This window comes from Fundulus heteroclitus, chromosome 7 (assembly GCF_011125445.2).
Source record: "Fundulus heteroclitus isolate FHET01 chromosome 7, MU-UCD_Fhet_4.1, whole genome shotgun sequence".
Classification (NCBI taxonomy): domain Eukaryota; kingdom Metazoa; phylum Chordata; class Actinopteri; order Cyprinodontiformes; family Fundulidae; genus Fundulus; species Fundulus heteroclitus.
Window position 1 is genome coordinate 545,826 of NC_046367.1, and position 21,639 is coordinate 567,464.

Below are 21,639 nucleotides of genomic sequence, written 5' to 3' on the forward strand. Positions count from 1 at the left end.
CCGACGCACGACGTCCCGAGTCGAGGTCAGCAGCACACCACCCCCACTGTAAACAGTGTTGGTACTGCACTGCTTCCCCCTCCTGAGACGCCGGATGGTGGACCAGAATCGCTTCGAAGCGATTCACAACTACTTTTGGACATTTAATCCTATTTTTCAATCCCAAATATTTGCCATTTTACTGAGAATGTATACCATTTACTGTATTGTGGTATTAATGTAAGACAAGTCATACAGGAGTAATAATAATTGGAAATATAACAATAACAGATGTAAACTGCTTTGGAATGTGTTTTAGTCATTTTTACAATGACTTTGGTGATACAATGATCACAAAATACATTTAGCTGAAATAATTTCTAGGATATCAAAATAAATGGTCTTGACTTTAATACTTTTATCCTCATTCCCATGGTTTTGTTGATTTAAACCAAAGGATGTGAAGAGTTGTAGTGCCACCTGGTGGAAAAGCATTCACACAGTCTTACAGAACCAGTTAGGCAGTGCAACACAGCAGAAAACACGTGAATATATACAAACAGGTGGGTTGTTTATTTGTAAAGAGTAGCAAACCAGCAGGTCATTTGGAGCAGGAAGCCTGTACACAAGTGCATCACACAGCATCAGCATGTTTCTCTACGAAGCTCAGAATGAACACAGCATTTAACAAGGTTTAGCCAGCACACTCCTGCATGGTATAACAAGTTATGAACAATGCATTGTGGGATAGGAGATTTATCAATAGTTCAGTTTGCTAAAGAAGGTAAACAGGTTTGTTGAACAGGCTTTCTCATAATCAGTAATAAAATGACTGAAAGTGTCAAATGTTTGGACCAGTTGTCTAGTGATTTATACAAGTTTGTCACAAGGAGACAACTTGAACTACACTGATTTTTAAAATAACTTAAATATTCTAGGCTAGATTTAACAGTTTATCCCATCAAGACCCTGAGTGCTATGATACATTAAAAGGGCCCAAGCTCTTTCAGAGTGGATGAATGCCTTGTGTGCTGCAGGAACCAATTAGAACCATAGCTGCAACGCTTTCAGTCATTTCTGGTGAAACAAATCACATTAGATTTCCTTATCATTACTCCTCGTGTTCCTACCTCAGTGTCCTTCAATGTTTTAAGGTTATCTGCTAACAAGACAACATTCTACATTTTATTGGATGGTAAATGCACTTTTATTAGATAAAGTAAAGGCATTGCAAACAGCAAGCAGTGTTGATGGAAGCCATCTTGGCTTCTAAGTTCTGCTTGAAGTTCCTGTTATATTTAAGTTGCTTGTTGTTTTCTTTTGTAATGTTATTTTTGGTACTAATTAAAGGACAGATAAAATGGGGTGCATTTACTGCATGTGGCTTATCTTAGCTCGTCAGCTTTCTGACTTAGACATGTTACGTATGGATTACAGCAAAGTGATTGGCATTCAGTTGTGACTGTAATAAAAAAATTTTTAACATGCAGTTTTACACCTTAGACGTTCTCATACATCACCAGTCAAAGGTTTGGAGACACCTTATTTAAGGGTTTGTTTCTGTTTTTATCCCTACCACTGGGACCTCCTTCAGGACTGCTGAGAGAGCATTTCAGGTGAAAACCTCCTGAAGCTCCCTGAGAGAATGCCAAAAGTGGGAAAAGCAGTATTCAAAACAAAGAAGGGCCATTCTGATTCATCTAGAATATAAAAGACTTTTTGAGTTATCTAACTTTTTTCTTTGCTACATCATCCTATATATTTTGCTTCATAGTTTTGATGTCTTCACTATTTGTCTACACTGTAGAAAGTAATAGGAATAGTAAAAGGAAAAGCTATTGAATGACACAGGTGTGTTCAAACTGTTGACTGGTAGAGCTGGCATAGGTAAGTGGAAACACATTATCCGTAGTTCAGAGTCTGTGCACAGATAAAAGCAGACAGTATTTGGCAATGATGGAGGTTTCACTGTGTGACATTTGATTGTTAGATTTAGATCTGTATGTCTAACAATAGCAGTCACACAGAGTAAACGTTAGTATCAGTGAAATCAGGAAATAAACAAGTTGATTAAAAGGCTTGGAAAGTAAGTATCTACTGGACAGAGAAGAGCAAAAGCACCGTCCAGGACAGTGGTTGGAACTGGTCAAACGAGCAACACTAATATATATAAATAAACTAGCTTATCACCTGTCCTGAGAAAAGTATCCATCCTGACATTTTTGTTGACATTGACTGATTATATATTCATTAATAAAAGTGACAACGTCACATCTGCATGTTTTTGAGAAGCCCAGCGGTGATACTAAGGCAAGTTAACATGCAAACAGGTCCTGAGATGCAGAACTATGCTCTCTGTGGTTCTCTGGCTAGTTTCAAATAATAAAGTTCTATGACCAAGCATGCAAAAAATAAGCTTATCAGTGACTTTAGTATGTTGTACAGTTGATAGCCTGTTCATCCTTAAGACTCTGTCTTTTCAAGAAAAGCTGATTTGGGGCTCCTCATATGCATTTGAGATCTCATTAGACTGATATCGGTGGATGCTTATATTAAGGCAGTTGTTTTAACTGAGCGTGAGGTCCATTCTTTCACATGGTTCATTTAACATTCACTCAGTCAATGCTCCACGTAGTGGTACAGGAATCCTTCCAAACTAAAATGGCAGCCAACTCACAGCAAATTGTAAGTCTGCAGCCAAAAAAGGGGAAATAAATCCAATGTTTTCAATTATTCCTAGCTGGTACCGGAAATGTTTTTTACTCTTTACCCTAACATCTGTCAGTGAGGACATCTGTAAAGTCACGGTACAAAGAAAGTTTACCCACTTTAGACTCTTAAGGAACTAAACTCTTAATCACAGGTTTAGTATTTTTGGGTGTGGTCATATTTTGAAAACATTTCTGCTTCAGCTCTATATTTAATAAATGAAGGTAGAATTTGTGCCGTGGGTTGTGCACACTTGATGCTAGACTCAGATCTGACCTTTAACTTTATCTACTTCTCTTTGAGGCTCTTTAACTTGTCCTTGCTGTACGTTGAGACTTTGTTTAAGACTTGTTAACTCAGCAAAAGATGGTCAGAAACATCAGTGGAGACCAAAACCAACATTTTAAAAAGCTATTTTAAAAGGTGTTTGATTGCTATGGTACTGATAAAGATGTTTCCATCAGATATTGATAAGGGTTTAAATAATTAACATGTTAAAATGTAAACGTGATGCTCCACAAAAACGATCTTTTGGGAGATTACAGAGTTATTTCCAATCTATAGCACACTTCTTGGCTGAATTAAAATATCTTTAAATCTAAATCTAACTTGGAGCCTAAAAGTAATTGTCATGTTTTATGGCATATTGTCTAAATGTTATCCTCGGACATAACCTGGTTTCAAATCCACTCTGAGAAATTGTCAAGATATCAAAAAGACCTGTGTCAGAAACCAGTATTTTATCAGTGGGTCCCAGGAACAAAAAAGCTGCTGGAGGAGAAAAGCTGGGAGAGATGTCAGAGGTGATGGAACCCCATGATCTGAAACACAAATGGTTCAGAGAAGATAAGAAGCTGCATCTAACCCACGACTGCTACTCTTGCTGCTATGAGATGCTGAGAGAGTAAAGGTAATTCTGAAACTCTGAATCCTTTTAATGCTGGATAATTGGGCTACAAGTCCTGTTTTAAACTCCTGAAAGACTGATGAATATTTGATGAAAGTAAGACTTGATTCGCTCAGATAATATGTTCAATGTCAAGTATAGTTATATATTTTTCAGCATTATGTGTTGTTTCTAGAGTAGTATTATCTTTGCATGTTGTTTCATATTTGGCTGAGTTCTTCTTTTATTTTGACTTAAATCATTTAGAAGTAGACATTAGCTTGATGCGTAATAAATATAATTCTTGCTCACGTTACGTACCTTTTCCAAACTGTTTTCCTATCAATAATTGATTTAGGTTTATTTTTGATGAATGTAAAACAGATCTTAATCTGAGTAATAAATACAATCTCCTTGCTTTTTGAACTCAGGTGGAATTTGTTTAGTTGGAAAGACAGAATTTCTCTTTCAAGACAGATAATTCTGCTGACTTATTTATTTAAAAGAATACAATTTAATGTATTCTATCAATGCTACACTTTTAAAGCCCAGATCATCCATGCATGTAAATGCTGGGTGTTTTCTCACTGACATCCCTTGACTACGGCGCTCTTAAAAGCATGTGTAGGTGTGAGTACTGAGTGTTACTGCTTGCACCTTTCATTATTATTGGATGTTTCTGGAAAGTGACTCAAAGAATGGGGAGTCACAATTTATCGGCATATAAAAAGCAGACAATGTTTCATGGTTTACTACCAAATAATCAACGCTGCTGTGTCTCATTGAACATGATGAAATGTGGCTAGATGGTCTACTGTAAATGTAACAGTGCTGATCACATTTGGCCAAAATCCACCAGCACTGTCAGAGCTCTGAAAAGGCATTTTTATACCAGCACTAAAAAAAACAACACATTTTAGTGGTTGTTAACATCGGGAAAATCTTGGGTTGCTTACAATCGTACAACTGCCAAATCTGTTTGGAAATGAAGGCTTTTTACTGCAGCAGTCTGAATGCTTACTAAGGTACTGGTGATGTAGGGACATTGGTCTATGACAACACAATACTTTAAGAAATACATTCATTATTAACTTGAAACAGAGCAGCAAACATCTGCTTTAAAGATCTGCTAAGTGATGACATCATCACAACTACAGTGTGAAAATGTTTCTACCTGTTTACTGAATGATTTAGTTTCCTGAAACAGACACATCTGTAACCTGGTTTTAAACCCATCCCAGGTAATTTTAGATTCAGAGCATCCCTGATAGTTCTGCTGTTCTGTAAACTACAGACCCCAATTCTTCACAATCATCTTTGTAAACAGTAAAATGAACCGAGGTGTCATGTTTCCTTTCCTTGCATTTGATCCAGTGGTCCTCTGTGTGAATTCCAGGATTATGGGCCCTAAACTTTGCTGCTGTATAGTCCAGCTGCTCAAAAAGGCGCCATTTTTATCTTTACACAGTGTCAAAGGGAACAAGATCTTCACATTCATAACTACACTTAGAGGTACAGAGTCGTACAGAAGCCTATACAGAAGTACACAAACATCTAATGTTAAACTGTCTGAACTGTAGTTGTGTGTAGTTTTTTTTTACCACATTGTGGATGACAAAATCTTCTAAATAATACAGAAAATGCATTTCTGATGGACCTGCTTTCATTTAACTTCAATAATTCTAACAAAATAAATCTATATCTTACATTGGTCAGTTTGTGAAAACATGTTCTTTAACACTGAAAGAGACGGTCACAAAGAGTCCAGGGGCTCTACCATCTAACAGAATAAAAACATTGCTTTCCACTCCTTTTCAGATGTAGTCATTAATGAACAAAAATAATTATAGTTTCCTTGAAGCTGTAGAGGGTAACTTTTGTATAAATGTATTTTTTTACATATTTGTTAAAACTGTCACTATGTCCTGACAGTAAATTATGAGACAGATAATCAGTGAAAAAAATCCAGGTCCTCTGGCTCCTCCCAGTGGTCCTGAGCATGGCCTACTTACCCCGTAAACACGGTATATCAGTCTGGAAAGCAGTGGTAGAGCCCAGTTTCAAAGGCCAGACTAACAGGGTCAGCAGAAATAGCCTGGCCAGCCAGACTGACTTACATGGAGCACATGTCAGTCTGGTACGGCTCCATACTGTCCAGGCTGAAACAGACCGGACCAATCACAGTGCAGGAGGCGAGACTTTACGCTGCGTCAATCTCAGTACCAGAATTACCCATAATGCAGCGGTGGTGTCTTGAAAAATTAAGAAAGTACATGCGAATACAACATGTATCCTCAGATTTTTTTTCACGGACTACAAAGCACGTCACTTAGAGTTTTTTCCATCACATCCGTAGTTATCTGATTGGTTCTATAACCTGTAGATGTTGACCCTGTTAGACCCGCTTTTGAAATCGGACTCTACCGACTCCTTTTTAGACTGATACCATATTGTATACGATGTAGGTCAGTCTGACTGGCCAGGCTGTAGCAGAAATAGGTTATTAAGCAACACACTGCTTTAGCACTTAGAGCAGCCAGTTCTTGAGGTTTTAAAGATATAGCCAGCTCATTCAGGACACATCGCTCCAATGTGGCCGCCATCTTGACTGTTGGTTAGAGAAAAATCTCAGTTATCAGCTTCATCCACCCAGTTAAAGAACTACAACAGCGTATGGATGATTAGTTGTGACAGGGTTATATTAACAGTAAGGGTAACAATAACTGTGCCATCAGGAATTTTGCTCAACTGTTTTTTTCTTATTGCTTATTTTCCCCCTTTGAATAATTGGAACAATGTACAATAATATAATGTAATGATTGTTCATTGTGACATTTTTCTACTGCAGTTCTTTAGTTTTTGTTTATTTCACACATCTGTACCACGGGGAATAATAAAAGTGTACAGGATTCTTTTTGACGTGTCAAAGTTTCATGTTTTCTGTAAAGCCCTTTTCTCACAGGATTAGTTTTATCTAGGAACCTCCTGTAATGAATAACTTATCCCCCTCTGTCAGCTTTTTAAGTGGCGCATTCGCACTGGATAACCGAAGCCTGAGATTTTGCTGAAATTTACAGACATCCTGGATAAGATGTTAACACACTGCAAATTGCGTAAAAGCGTGCATTCTGTGTTGAAGATGGAGGTCTCTAAGAAGAGGACAGGCACTGGACACGAGAGTTCTGTTCACAGAATCTGTATACAGATCCACCTTTTGCATCTGAAATTGTTCCTTCTCTTCAGCCTTTTTTTGTGTAATCCTGTACTTTGTGGACCGATATAGTCTTGGTGGTCTGGGACACACAACATTTTCAAAACATTCTAACTCAGCCTCCATTCTTCACAAAAAGCAAATAAAAATGTGCCCAGGAAACAAAAACTGCCAAATCACGTATTTGATGGCACCCAGCTCAGCCCAAATCACACAAATGCCCATTTGCAATGGATTATTATTATCACAGGGCCTCAGAGTTTAGCAAAATATAGTAGGTCATTTGTGGAGGAATTTTCACTTTACAAATGACTGACATGGCGATTCGCACAGGATTAAAATCACAGACAATCTCCGTAATTGTTATAAATCCCGTGTGGTCCCTAGGTAAAACTAATCCTGTGCGAACAGGGCTTAAGATGCAAACAGTTTACATGAAAAACAACTTTAGCCTTTTTGCTATATGTATAAAAGGTGTAAATCTTGGTGTGATTATCAACATGTTGACTAAGATGCAACTCCTTCTGTTTCAAGATTCCAAAGCGTGTCTCCATGTTGTCTTTCTACATGGCGGATATGATTTGAGTTATCATGGGTGTATGATAATAAATTAACAGGGTGTGCAGTAAATAACAGTTGTCAAGCCACATTCAGAACCAAGGAAAATGAATGTTGGACCACATAGGAACTATTCCACTCATACGTCCATAAGACAGTAAATAGTAAAGACATTTTAGTGTTGGTGCTCACAGATGGACTAGATGTTCCTTTTTCTCTCCATCACAGTGTGTTGCCCATACTGCTGCTCACCAAACCCTTGATGTTGGTGATGGGACGAACGTCATGTAACTGTCTTCTCCGTTCTATGAACATGGCCAGCCTTGATTTGTCCAGGGGTGTCTTGGAGTATTCACCTCCTTGAGCACCCCCACGACCCACCCATGGGTGTTGTAAACATGAAGTAGCACTAGGCCTTTTCCTGGGATCCTCCTGCAGCACTGACAACACAAAATCCCTGGCTGCCTGACTCACATGACGGAAGTATTCATCTGGGAAACAGAAGTCCAGGCGGCAAATGTTTACACATGTTTCCTCTGGTGATTCATCCAGAAATGGGGATACGCCACTGAGCATCACATAGGCCAGCACACCCAAGCTCCACAAATCTGTGGCGATAGCGACTGGTGTACCTCGGATGAGCTCAGGGGCTGCAAACTCAGGGTTTCCGAGTAAAAGGTGGACATATCGACGGTTAGCAGAGAGTTGAACAGCATCGCCAAGGTCGATAAGCTTAACAGACGGAATTGGAGCTCTAAGATCCACCATGATGTTCTCAGGCTGCAACAAGGAAAGAGAAAATTCAACCCAAGATGACCAAGCAACAAAACATTTTATTTTCCATCAACCAGCACCAAGCATGATTATCACCTTGAGATCCAGATGTGCCACCCTGCAGGTATGAAGATGCTGTAGAGCCTCCAAAGTTTCTCTGATAAAAAATGCCACTTTCTCTTCCATCAGCTCATCGTGGGCAACCAGATAATCAAACAAACGGCCATCTTCCAGTCTTAAATATGTGATAATGAGACAAAGATGCTATCTTAGTTAACATATCCTGACATGAACATATAAACGCTAAAGCTTTTTTCACTGGTAACACCTGTGATGATGTGACTCAGCTTTAATGTTGCCTGAATAGTGCCATAAAACTCACAGCTCCAGGATGAGCATCAGAGAGGTAGAAGATTCGTATGTGTCAAGCAGTGCCACCAGGTGGTGATTCTGTACATGCCGGAGAATGTCTGCCTCGTGAGCTACCTGCTCTTTCTTCTGCATCTTCTTATTCACAAACTTCACCGCAACCTGGAGAGAAAAAGGCTCACGGTGAAAAGACCCTCTTTGCAAGAGCTTTAGGCAAAAAGTGCCATCAAGTGACACCATTCATTAAATAATCACTATTGCACATCTATATAGCTTTTTTCAACCTTCTCTTCTTGCACTTTATTGAAAATTACTTGATAGCAAATTACCTGATGGCAAATTAGAAGTAGAAAATTACTCAATAGCAAATTACACAATCACAAATTACCTGACGGAAAATTACCTGACTGCAAATTACTCAATAGCAAACTACTTGATAGCAAATTACAGGATAGCAAGTTATCTGACAGAAAAGTACTCGACAGCAAGTTACCGAATAGTAAATTGTACATGAGAGAAATTGCAATTTGGTAGATCAGTGAGAAAAAACTAAAAATATACAGAAACACAAACTATCAAAATAAAAACATAAATAGTAACTAGAAAAAGCTGTTCCTGCGTAACAACGCGTGAGAATACTAATCTGCAGAATGATTTGAGCAGAAGATGCAGAAGATCCCTGCAGAAGAGTCAAAAAAGCTGAAAAACATTGAAATCAAAGAAAAACCAATTTGATCGTGAAAGGACAAAAGCTGAAGGATTAGAAGAATGTTATGAAAGAATGTGCTATACAAATAGACTTGCATTGCCTAAAACTTTTAATACCTAAAAAAGAAATAAAATCTAACATAAATACAAGATGTACTTTATAGTTAACTATAGTTAACATAAAAAAGGCAGGTTAAATAGATAGATAGATATTTTAAAAGCACCCAAACTCTGCAGGAAGGCTCTTCCACAGCTAATGACCATAGTAAGAAAAAGAGGCCAAGCCATGAGTATTAGTTTTCACTTTAAGTTTTACAAGAACATCATAAAGAATAGATTGTATTTTAAATCACTAAGCACAAGCTGTATAGAAAATTAAGGCCCTCAAATGATTTGTACAGATTCTTTTTATGACTACAGAAGTCTACAATAGAAACACCACATTGTCAGATAAAAGAACCGCAAACAGGTCAGTTGTTGAACACTTGTTTAGCTTATACACCTAATGATTGTAGTGACATCATAGCTGAAGGAGCTGTGCAGTATCACTGAAAACATCTCTCATTGCTAAAAAAGCTGCAGCATAAAATAATATCAATGTTTTATTGTTTGATTTTCCACTGTTTCATTTTTCAATATTTTTCAATGCCAGATTTCTTTTTCAATATCACTGAAAGCTGTCACTGGCTTAGCTCTGTAGATGGAGAAAGTATTGAGACCAAAACTGTTTGTTCTCCAATCAAAAAAAATTCTCACTCAGCTATAAGTACAAGGAAACACACACACACACACACACACACACACACACACACACACACACACACACACACACACACACACACACACACACACACACACACACACACACACCTACCTTAACTAGCATACAAATTGCATAACACAGGTAACTATTACAGAGATGCGTCCTGTAGTAGCCGCATGGTTGCTAAGACACTGTAATACTAGATGCAATCTTTATTTAATAAAGCCAATCACTCAATATCCTAAGATATCCTTTTTGTTGAGGAAAACTGCCTTTGAACATGTAGGCGACTAGTTTCTCTATATGGTATGCCTGATGGACCAAGACAGGACATGGAAAAAGATTAGTGTGACATGAGCTTGCTTTCTGGTACAATTCTTGTAGCTGAATGATGAAGGAGCTGTAAATGAGCTTTTAGGAACTTTACCCTTAGGAAGACTGCAAAGCAGAGCATTACAATCTAATGTACAAGTTATTCAAAAGATCCAAAGATTCTTTATTGTCCCCCCGCATTGCCGCGGTGAAATTCTTTTCAGGATACTCCGGCTTAGAGCACACACAGTAAACAATGTGTACCGATTTGATTTTACTTTTTCACATTAGATCATGCAAAGATAAAGAAGATAGAAAAGGTTTTAAAAAAAAGAAAAGTTTGTATCAGAGTCCAAGGGCTTTGGTGTCAGTCCCTTAAGTAAATAAGGGTGAGTGATAAGATGACATGTGTTGTGAATTGGCGCTACATAAATAAAATTGAATTGAATTGATATGAGCTATGTTACATAGATTAGTTTGTCCTTCATGAATCACAAATAAAGAGGTAATAAGTTACTTTTGTGCAATGATTTGAGACTTCATTTACAGAATTGTGCTATTAGATATTCCTGAGAGAAATGTGCAAAAAGGCAAAAGCAGTACAGTGATTGTAACATATGATGGATTTTAACATATTTAACATTAGATGGATTATAACATATGGTTGTAACGTATGATGGCTATATTGATGGACAGACTTCTTCTGCTGAGAAACCGCGACACTAACAATGGAGTGATTTAACAATGATGAATCGCTGTCTTTCAACAGGGAATTATTATGAACGCATCAACTAAAGTTTTTGCATGAAAACTCAAATATACAACTGTATTGTATCAGTAAGAAATGGAAGCACTTGCTGATGTCATGTCATGTCCTACCTCTTTCTTCGTTGATTTGTTGAAGCATTTTCTCACAACTGAAAAGCGCCCCCTAGTCAAAAAGCAGAGATGTGCAATTAAATCTCTGAGGAAGGTTCTCATTGAACGTTCACTAGTGGTTCAGTTGGGGAGCTGATAGTTTACCTTCCAATCTCGTTAATTTCAGTGAAGGCTGACCCAAAGTTTTCTTTCCACTGAATCCCTGTTCCATCACACCCAGAGTCTGAGCAAAGGAGAGACAGAAACACAAGAGGCTCTAACAACAGAAGCACATTTCATTCTAGACATCATGTTGTGTGTAAAACATGGAAGTCATATCAGGACCCTCTGTATGAACAGTACAAGATCCTGATAAAAGGAGTTCCTTTTTGGTTTTAGATTTTACTAAGTTAAAATGACAGATTAATGAAAAATAGAATTTGCTTGATTTTTTATTCATTTTCTCCTCCGTTTGGTGGCATCAGATTTCTCAGCTGGTAGTGAACAGCATAATCTAAAACCCTGAAGGACCTCTGTTGTCTCAAAGCTTGATCACAAGTTCAAACTCTGCTGGATCTTCTTTGTGTGGAGGTTAAACGTTCTATGGAAGCATTCAATGTATTTTTATTATTCATTTATTTTGCAGGTACTCTAGTTCCACAGAACCAAAGATTTGCATGCTGGACAAAAACGATGTTTGTCTTTGGCTTGTGTAGATCCTGCAGTTTCTTTCTTGTTGACTGTTAGTATGAGACACTGTTGGGCTTCAGCCATGTAGAATATGAATATAAGCCTAATTTGATAGCCATGTGTAATGTGAGACTCCAGTAACTTCCCAAGGACTGCTCCTCACAGCAGGACGTTCTATAAAACCTTACATCTGGTTGAAATCGACCTTTTTTGTCCATGGACCCTCACGAGACGTTCCCATCAAAAAGATGGGCCAACATGTGATCAGACTGGAACCAAAGCTAAGTTCAGTTTTCCTGTGAAATCAGACATCAAAGCATGGAAACAGGCTGTTTGTGATTGTTCTAGCTGTTGCAGGGAAGCTGCTTGGAGAGAGCGTGAACTGCATCCCTGCAAAGACTAACAAGTTAAACATACCTGGGGTTTGTTTTATTTGCTCCACAGCCATCTGATAGTGCTACCAGCATCAGTGCAACATTGATGTTGATTAATTAACAGAAAGTTATCAAGCCAATGCCCACATGACCAGATACGCTCCAAACATTACATTCAAAACATTACTTTAAATTATTACATTCATTAAAAATCAAGTGTCCCAACAGTTATTGATTTTTTAATTCAACATATTCTTTAAAATGTTATTTTCTCAAAAAGATTCTATCTAACTCGGAGTTGCATTGTGACTGGTTGAAAACGTACCAAACGTTGTTGTAAATTAGTTAAGCTAATTTAACCTCATTCCAAATTCTTTGAGATGAACTTTGTTTTCTCCAACTTAGACCTTCGCCAAATTCTGGAATTCATTGAATCATTCTTATGGTGACAGTTTTTAACCATTTTTTTTTCGTCGTATTGTATGTGTACATAGTTTCTAGTTTCTTTAATCTTAATGTTGCTTAGCAGTTTTAGTTAGGTTTCAATAGCCTAGTACATAAGATTTGTTGATTGAAATATATTGTTAATACAGGTAAACAACCTTATATAACAGTGTTCCCTAGATGGGCATTTATTTCTGTTAATACATTTTTATATCTGAAGAGAAGTTGTCACTTATTCCACGTGTGCACAGGTTGCTGTTAGAAGAATGCTAGTGCCAAATGGGCTGGTATTCATTGGACAATCCCTGTCAGACCAAGAATTATTTCATAAACTTTAAACAACTTTAGCACATGTGCAATTGCAACAACCACACGGAGAGTGAGTGAAAATCTGTATAGCTTTTGCATGAGTTAAACAAAGACACAATATGTTTAAATTTAAATTTCACAAACTTCACTTCACTAGATCTGGTGCGACTCTATGGTGCATTACAGTCAATCGTGTACTGTAAGTAGATTGAGTGTTTGTTGCAAAGATGTTCTATTTTTTTTTTTGAGGTAGGCTTTGAAAATGTTTAGCTTGAATCTCCTCCACCTTTCAGTGTGTGTGGGTGTATGTTCCTTACTGCAGGTGCCCAGTGTGACCATATTTGAGGGCTGGGACGGTGGGCCAACCCCCCAGCGGTTGGAGGCTCGAACTCTGAATTGATAGTGACCTCCAGGAATAAGGTTATCGACCTGGACACACTCCTCCCTGCAGCTGGCCGCCTGCTGCCACAGGAATGAGTCTGTGGGTGAGAGAAAGGAAGCAAGAACAAAGGAAATGTTTATTCTGCTTTAAATTTTAAATATCACTGTTGGATGTAACATTTTCCACAGACCTTCCTGCCTGTACTCTACAGCATAACTGGTGATGGCACAGTGTGCAGAAGAAGCCAGAGGTGGCCAGTGGACCAGCACTGTTGTACTGCTCGCCTCCTGAGCCAGCGGCCTACCAGGAGCTGCTGGGATACCTTCAATTGAAACCAAGAATAGCTTTAAGCTACAGCATTATCTGAGTAACATGGGAGGCAGTTACAGTTCAGTAGTGGTGAGAAAACAAGAGAGGCACCTTGGACTTTAATGGAGGCAGAGGAAGAAGCAGAGCCATGATCATTAACAGCAACACAGGTGTAGATACCCGTATCCTGAGGCATCAAATTACAGATCTTCAACAAGATGTCACCAGTGTCCCTTGAGAGGACAGAAAGAGAACGAAATGCTAAAATAATTGAAGGAGTAGCACAAAAAAATAACCACGAAGAATCAAGACAAAAAAGAAAGGCATTTGGTTTTCACCTGTGGTCAGTTTTACCTGATATCAATAGTGAAGCGGCTGTTACTGGTCACCAGGGTTTGGTCAGGCCCCTTCACTGTTACAGCCGGTTTGGGTCGCCCACAGACTTTACAGCAGAGGACAACTGTCTCCCCAAATGCACACACTACATCTGATAGCGGTACCAGGAACTCCGGGGCAACTGTACACAACAAACACATCAGAGCTCTTTCCTCCTCTTTACTATAGAACATAATATGCATTTCTAATCCTTAGTGTTGTGTACAAGAACAGATTAAACAATGTCTTTCCCCCTCAACTACAGGACATTTTATGCTCAAGAAAAAGAAAGCCCCTGCATGTATTTCTCCAAATTTCTTTTCGAGAGGTTCTTTTCGTCTCATAGTCAGTTAATTTCTACCCAAGTAATTCCATTATATATCAACCTACTTCCATTAACTGTTCATAAAATTATTTTTTTTACCCCATTTAATACTTTACATTGCATATCAGTTTATTACTCTTGGTGGTATAGTAATTTCATGAATTAAGAGAATAAATAGTTATAAAAGTGCTCAAATGTCCCAGTTTGGGTTGATCTGTGCAGAAGGAGTTTATATTACATCCCATTTGTATTTGTTGTGGCTCTCCATCTGGCCTAGTCAACATTTAAATAATGTCTACTCTTATGTGACAAGAAAGAAATATGCTACTCTCACTCGAGGATAGTTGTTGGCTATTCTACCCACCTCAGGTCACTTGTCTGGACATTTTAACTAAATATGCACCAGACACAGACACAGAGTGTGTGGTAAAGCAAGACTTAATGTAAAGCAAGTTTGCTGCATCACTTTGCCTCTGTGTTGTATACCAGAGAGGTCTGGACTCTAAATTAAGCTTAATTTATCATTATTCAACAGGAAGATGCCATATCTCTCAGTGAACTAACAAGATCTGTTTGTTTTGTTTTGGCCAAACAAATCTTCGGACCAACCGAAGGGCAGCAGCTGCTAGCGGAACCGAACCGAGATGCTGCAGCTGCGCCAGAGAGCCAACGTGCTCTGTTACCCAGTAGCTTAGCCTCATCTCCCAGCTGACGCTGAGCTGTGCACCACCGATCTCCCTTTTCAGGGAGCAACAATAAGTAAAGAGATCTCACCATAAGGTGATATCTTGTGCATGGGCAGATCATATCAGGAATATGTTTAATGCTTAAGTACTCCAGAGGGAGTTTGCTTGAACTGTGCTGAATATATACGTTATGAAAAGTGACTCGTGTTTGATTTGTTTTCTAAGAAACAAGCCACGCCTATCAGCTGAGTTTAGAACTCTATTCCGCACTTCTCTTCCCCCTTTCTGTTTCTTGGCTTCACCCTTTCCGAGCTTCCTGTGGATTTGTTCAAGCTCTTTGTCTCAACTGGTAACTGCCCTTTCGTTCAAACTCTGCCTTCATGCTAGGCTAGTGCGTTAGCCTGTGAGCTTGCAGAGGCCATCTTGTGCATGGCAAATCGGGGACAGAGGCCATACGTCACCAGAGCCACCATGTTGTGAGTGGCACACAGTAGCTAGGCTAGTTCGTGTTAGCACTGCTTTACTAGTTTTGCCAAAGCTATCCTTATAAGCTGCAGGCTGTTGTGAAGTCAATCATTGCTAACTGACGTTTTTGTTTTTTTATTTAATTTAAGTACTTTAGACCAAAGTTGTTTTTAATTGGCATTACAAACGCAAGAAAAAAAGAAAAAGATTAAGCTTTCTAGAAATGGGGATGATTTATGCCATGATGAAAAATGGGGAAACCTTTACAGACTTTTTCTTAAGACGCTTTGTCTGACTGCCCCCACAGTTGATACCAGTATACTGGATCATGTCAATTCATCTGTGTCTCACCTTCCTGGATGAAGTTTGGGTTGAGAAGCTGGAAAACAATAAAATATAGGTTAGACTGCAAGCATTGATATGTAAATAATCAAAACAAGACAGCTACTCTGCCATTTTTGGTATGTAACATTTTCACTGATAAAAGCCCCAGGTGAGTTTTTCATAAAGTGAGCCAGTAGCACTGTTGCCTTGCAGCAGGAAGGTCCTGGGTTCCAACCCTGGGTTCAGCCTGAGTCTTACTGCATGCAGTTTGCATGTTAGGTTAATTAGTTTCTCATAATTGTTCACTGCAACATTCTAAGACCATATAAAGCTGCTGTAGAAACTACAGTCGATCACATTGCTGTGGATATGATCCCTGCCTACAAACCAGTAATCTGCAGAGCCAGACCATGAGATCAAAACCATTCAGGTTTAGACTGAGGAGGCCTCCTCAGCTTCACAGGACTGCTTTTAGAAAGTTACACATCATCTGTACTGTCTTATATTCACATCTCCATTGATGCTGTCCTACTCATGAAGACAGTCAGAGTGTTTCCTAACCAGAACCCATGGTGGGACAGCACAGTGTGGTCCCTGCTGAGGGCATGTGATGCAGCATTCAGATCAGGAGACAGACTGGCCTACAGCAGGGCTAGAAGTGATTTGGAAAAGAGCATTCAGAGGGTAAAGCACGAGTACAAGTAGCACATCGAGGACCACTTTAGCAACAACAACCCATGACACATATGGAGAGGAATCAGGACCATCTCAGACAACAGGCACAGTGACCAGCAGCCCGGCAACAACCCTGCTCTCCCTGAGTCTTAAACATGTTCTTTGCACACTTCGATTCTCCAAAAAGCAGGGTGCCTGATCATCTTCCACAGCCAGAGATGCAGCTTCAGGCACTCATCCTGCAGCTGCACCAAGTGACCTCCTCCTTGAAAAAGGTCAACACCAACGGTGCAGGTCCAGACATGGTGCCAGGTTGGACACTAAAATCATGTGCTGACCAACCAGCAAGGGTCTTACTGGACATCTTCAACCTATCCCTGCAGCTCTCCATGGTCCCTGCCTGCCTGAAATCATCCATCATTGTACCGGTCCCCAAAAAAACAACAATCACCTGCCTCAATGACTACTGTCCTGTTGCTCTGACCCCTGCCATCATGAAGTGCTTTAAAATGATCCTCCTGCAATACATCAAGGACTCCATACTTGCAGGCCTGGACAGTGTGCAGTTAGCCTACAGGGTGAATTGCTTCACGGTGGATGTTGTCTCATTAGCACTTCACACGGCTCTGACTCATCTACAGCATCCCAACACCTATGTTAGGATGCTACTCATGTACTTCAGCTCAGTCTTCAACGCTGTGCTCCCAGACATCCTGGCTCTTGAGCTCCACAATCTGGGTCTATCTGCACTGCTCTGCTCCTGGATTAGTGAGTTCCTCACCACCAGGCCCCGGGTGGGTGGTGATGATAGGGAAACAAACATCTGCCCTACTGATCCTCAACAGCGTCTTGCTGCAGGGTTGCGTGCTCAGCCCTGTTCTCCTCACCCTCTTCACCCATAACTGTTCTGCCATCCACCCCACAAACATGGTTGTGAAGATTGCAGACAATACCATTGTAGTGGGTCTCATAGCCAACAACGATGAGACCATTTACAAAGAGGAGGTCCACAATCTCACAGTGGTGCTCCAGAAACAATCTGATCCTGAACACCAGCAAGACCAAGGAGGTAATAATGGACTACAAGAGGTCCAAGAGAACTGAACACGCTCCTCTCTGCATACAGGGGGAGGTGGTGGAGCGTGTGGACAGCATAAAGTTCCTGGACATTCACATCTCCTCCGAACACTCCTGGTCTGTGTACACCTCCAACTTGGTGAAGAAGGCCCAACAATGGCTCTTCTTCCACAGAAAACTGAAACAGACTGGACTTTCCACAAAGCTGCTAAAAAAACGTTTACAGAGCTACCATAGAAAGGGTTTTATGTCTTTGCATAACTGTGGTATGGGAGCTGCACAGTGAAGGAGCGTAACACTGTGATTTCATATTTGCACAGTCTTAACTCATCAGGAATGTTTCATCACACAGTTTATGTTCATGAAGGTTTAAGAATATTTCAAAGAATCTACTACAGGCCTAAATGTATCATCAAAGAAGCTTTGAGTGATTAATTCATGCAACACAGTAAATCATGTAGTTTAAAAAGGACCATCTTTCAGAACTCGATATGAGTCTTAGCAGACCCTAAAGACTAATTTGCATGCTTGGGCTTCTCAGGAAGTGTGGTTGACCAGTGCAACCAACTGACTGACTTAATGTCTACGTCTGTTGTGTCTACATGTATAGTGTGTCCAAAATAATAACAGTCCCACATCACTAGCTAGATAAATCAATGTTTTTGTTAGACTTTCAACTTCAACACTACAACTAAGTTTCCAGAAGGTTCAGTAAAGGTATAGAAAACAGACCCAACAGGTATGTCGTGCATGCTGCTGATTCCGTGAAATTTAATTATTTACTGCAAGGGCCGTGTTAAATTGGTAAATGGTAAATGGACTGAACTTATATAGCGCTTTTGCAGTCATGCTGACCACCGCTTTCGGTGGTCAGCAGTACCGAGTTCACTTAGTGAGATCACTGATTACGTGGAAAAATAGGTGGCCCTTATTTAAGTATCAAGGCAACTTACGCTGCATTTGCTGGCTGTGAATTTGGCTTTGAAAAACAGGGGAAAATGGGTAATTCAAGACCCTGTTCAAAAGAAGAAGAGCATTCATTTATTAAGAAATCAATATAAAAGAGGGGAAAACCTATAAAGAAGTGCAGAAAATGAATGGCAGCCAAAACGAGAAAGGTGAGGAAGAAAAAGAAAAATAACTATTCATATGGATCGGAGAATAACTAAAATAGAAAAGGCTCAGCCAATGATCAGCTCAAGGAAGATCAAGGAAGATTGCCTGTGAGTACTGTAATAATCAGACAACGTCTGTGAAACCAAGCTACCAGCAAGAAGCCCCCAGCAAAGTCCCATTGTAAAGAAAAAATACATGTGGTGATGGGCCTAAAAAGAAATGCCGTAATATTTTGTGGACTGATGATAGTAAAATTGTTCTTTTGAGGTCTAAGGGCCACAGACAGTTTGTAAGACATCCTTCAAACACTGAATTTAAGCCAAAGTACACAGTGAAGACGGTGAAGCATGGTGGTGCAAGCATCTTGATATGGGGATGTTTCTCGTGCTATGGTGTTGGTCCTATGTATTACATACCAACGGTCATGGATGAGTTTGAGTAGATCAGAATACTGGAAAATGTCATGATGCCGTATGCTGAAGAGGAAATGCTCTTGAAATGGGTGTTTCAACAAGACAAAGACCCCAAACAACACCAGGTTTACTAACCTTTTAAACATACTGCTAATATTATAAACATATATATTGTTTGTGTGCATCGTGATGCGATTCCTGTCTCAAAAACAAATTTCACCATGGTAACATGTGGTGACAATAAAAGATTCTTGATTCACAATTGCTCCTAGGCGTGAATGTGTGCGTGCATAATTGTTTGTCCTGTACTGTTTGTCAATGTGTTGCCCTGTGAGAGTCTGGGACCAATGGCGGCGGAAGGGGGGTGAATGGTGGTCTTAAGAACCCCATGAAAATGGCTGTGCCCCCCTCCAAGCGTTTAGCAGCATAACTAAAAAGATAGCTCGAGATAACCTAAGCCACTATATAAGCTTTATCCAAAAGGAAAGTTTTAAGCCTGGTCTTAAAAGTAGACGGGGTGTCTGCCTCACGGACCAAAACTGAGAGTTGGTTCCACAGGAGAGGAGCCTGATAGCTAAAGGATCTGCCTCCCATTCTACTTTTAGAGACTCTAGGAACCACCAGCAGACCTGCAGTCTGAGAGCGAAGTGCTCTGTTAGGAACATACGGGGTAATCAGAGCTCTGATATATGATGGAGCTTGATTATTAATCTCTTAATAATGCAGTTTGGATGAGGGAAACTAATAACTAATATATGTACTGAGATAAATGTATATCTCAGTACATATACATTTGTTTCAAAACCAATAATGGAGCAAAAACCCAAGGTACAAGTTTTTCAATGAAGACCACAGGGACGTGTGGCTAAAACCTTAACACCTGTTTTGCTAACAACACTATCCCTACAATGAAGCATGGTGGTAGCAGCATCATGGTGTAGGAATGTTCTTCCTCACAAAGGACAGTGATACTGGTCAGAATTAAAGATGAAATTAATCCCCAAAAGTGCAGAGAAATTGTTACCAGCCCTGTCTGAGGATTCAAGAGTTTGAAACCTGGAGGGAGGGAAGCACTCCAGCAGGACCCAGACAATTAAATGTCTTACCCAGCAAGTTCCATAAATCAATCCAGCAGAGGACCAGTGTTATAACTTAAAGACTGTTGTGCGTTTGGGTGGGCCAACAGAACCAGTTTTGCTTGTAAGATTCTGTTTTTCTATGAAAAACGTTCAAAGATTCCAAAGGCTTAATGTGACATCCTCTGTAAACTACACAAAGGCTGTAAAACATGGTTTTATATTGGTTGACTTAAGTTGTCATCCATTTCACAAAGCAGTTGTATTTTCATCTGTTTTTGTCTCGTTTAATTTTTGTCTCAGAATAAAACAAATTTTGCATGTATAACATTTAAACTTTTTACTGAGTATCTGATACACTACCCCTAAAATGCATGATAAATTGAGAGAATATAGTTTTGCCCCATATCCTAAACAGTTTCAGAACAGGTTTTGAGAAATTGTTACAATGGTGATTAGGCAAAGTTTATTCACCATCATGACACTAAGCTGAACCTGGCTGAGCTGTTCTTGCTCCACAGTACATCTCTCAGAGCCCACCATTACAATAACCAAACAGTACACAACAGAAGAATCTGTTTGTCCAATGTGCGCCTATCTCATTCAGTTATGAGTTTTAAGCTTTAGGTTGAAGAATTTATTTGTTAAAAAGATTTGCATGTAAGAAAAAAATCTAGATAACTTGTATCCAAACAGTCAAACCCTACAGGAGGCAGGATAGAAGTGGTTCATGCTGCATCCATAAAGATGATCACTATAAGGCTGTAAAGAGGTGTGAAGCTGTTGTACTGTACTTCTGTGCAGTCTCAACCAAAGTGTGTCATAGTCATATTAAGTCATCTTCTGAAAAAGATACATATGCAGTGCAAAAGTATTTTACATTCAGTTTTTGCTTTAATTGTGCCACTTAAATGATTAGGATAGTCAAACAGATGTTAATACCAGACAGATAGCTGAATAAATACAAGTTGCGCTTAAAATAAATATCACCAGCAGATTGTCAGACATTCTTCTTCCAGTTCTCGAAGTAGGCCCATCACACAACTGTCACCATGTTGAAAAGTAAATAAAAGTTTCTTTTCTGAAATTCAGTTTTAGTTATAAACCACATTTTATGGGATGTACACCTTTCAAAGAATTCTACTTGTGCTCATAAGTCCCCAGAATATTTCCAAAAGTACTTTTTGAGGTCTTTCACCCTTCTTCATGTTGTCAGCGAGTTTCTATTTAGTGGATTTCTTGATTCTACCTGTCTGTGGTTATTCACACTTAATGATTTATTGTGATGGGAATATTTTGTTAACCTAAAATCAGGTTGGTTTGGATACCCTTTTCTCTTAATAGATAAAATAATCACTAGGGAAATGCATATGTATTCTTTAAAAATAAAATAGTTTGATGATCCAAAACATTTGAACAAGACAAAAACAGAAGGGGCAACATACATTTTCACAGCGCTGCATCTCATTTAA

General features: G+C 39.3%; 1 protein-coding gene across 3 annotated transcripts in view; it reads right to left on the bottom strand.

Moving 5' to 3' along the window:
• Positions 1–529: 529 nt before the first annotated feature.
• kalrna (kalirin RhoGEF kinase a) overlaps positions 530–21,639 on the bottom strand; it is a 254,875-nt gene continuing 233,765 nt past the window's right edge. For all 3 annotated transcript variants that reach the window (XM_036138726.1, XM_036138725.1, XM_012878426.3), the window contains 10 exons: positions 15,838–15,865; positions 13,990–14,152; positions 13,747–13,868; positions 13,517–13,648; positions 13,262–13,423; positions 11,293–11,371; positions 11,149–11,200; positions 8,500–8,648; positions 8,214–8,352; positions 530–8,123 (listed from right to left, as the gene is read on the bottom strand). In XM_036138726.1, coding sequence (XP_035994619.1) covers positions 7,566–8,123; positions 8,214–8,352; positions 8,500–8,648; positions 11,149–11,200; positions 11,293–11,371; positions 13,262–13,423; positions 13,517–13,648; positions 13,747–13,868; positions 13,990–14,152; positions 15,838–15,865 — 1,584 coding nt within the window. In that variant the 3' untranslated portion in view covers positions 530–7,565. The remainder of the gene's footprint in view (positions 8,124–8,213; positions 8,353–8,499; positions 8,649–11,148; positions 11,201–11,292; positions 11,372–13,261; positions 13,424–13,516; positions 13,649–13,746; positions 13,869–13,989; positions 14,153–15,837; positions 15,866–21,639) is intronic.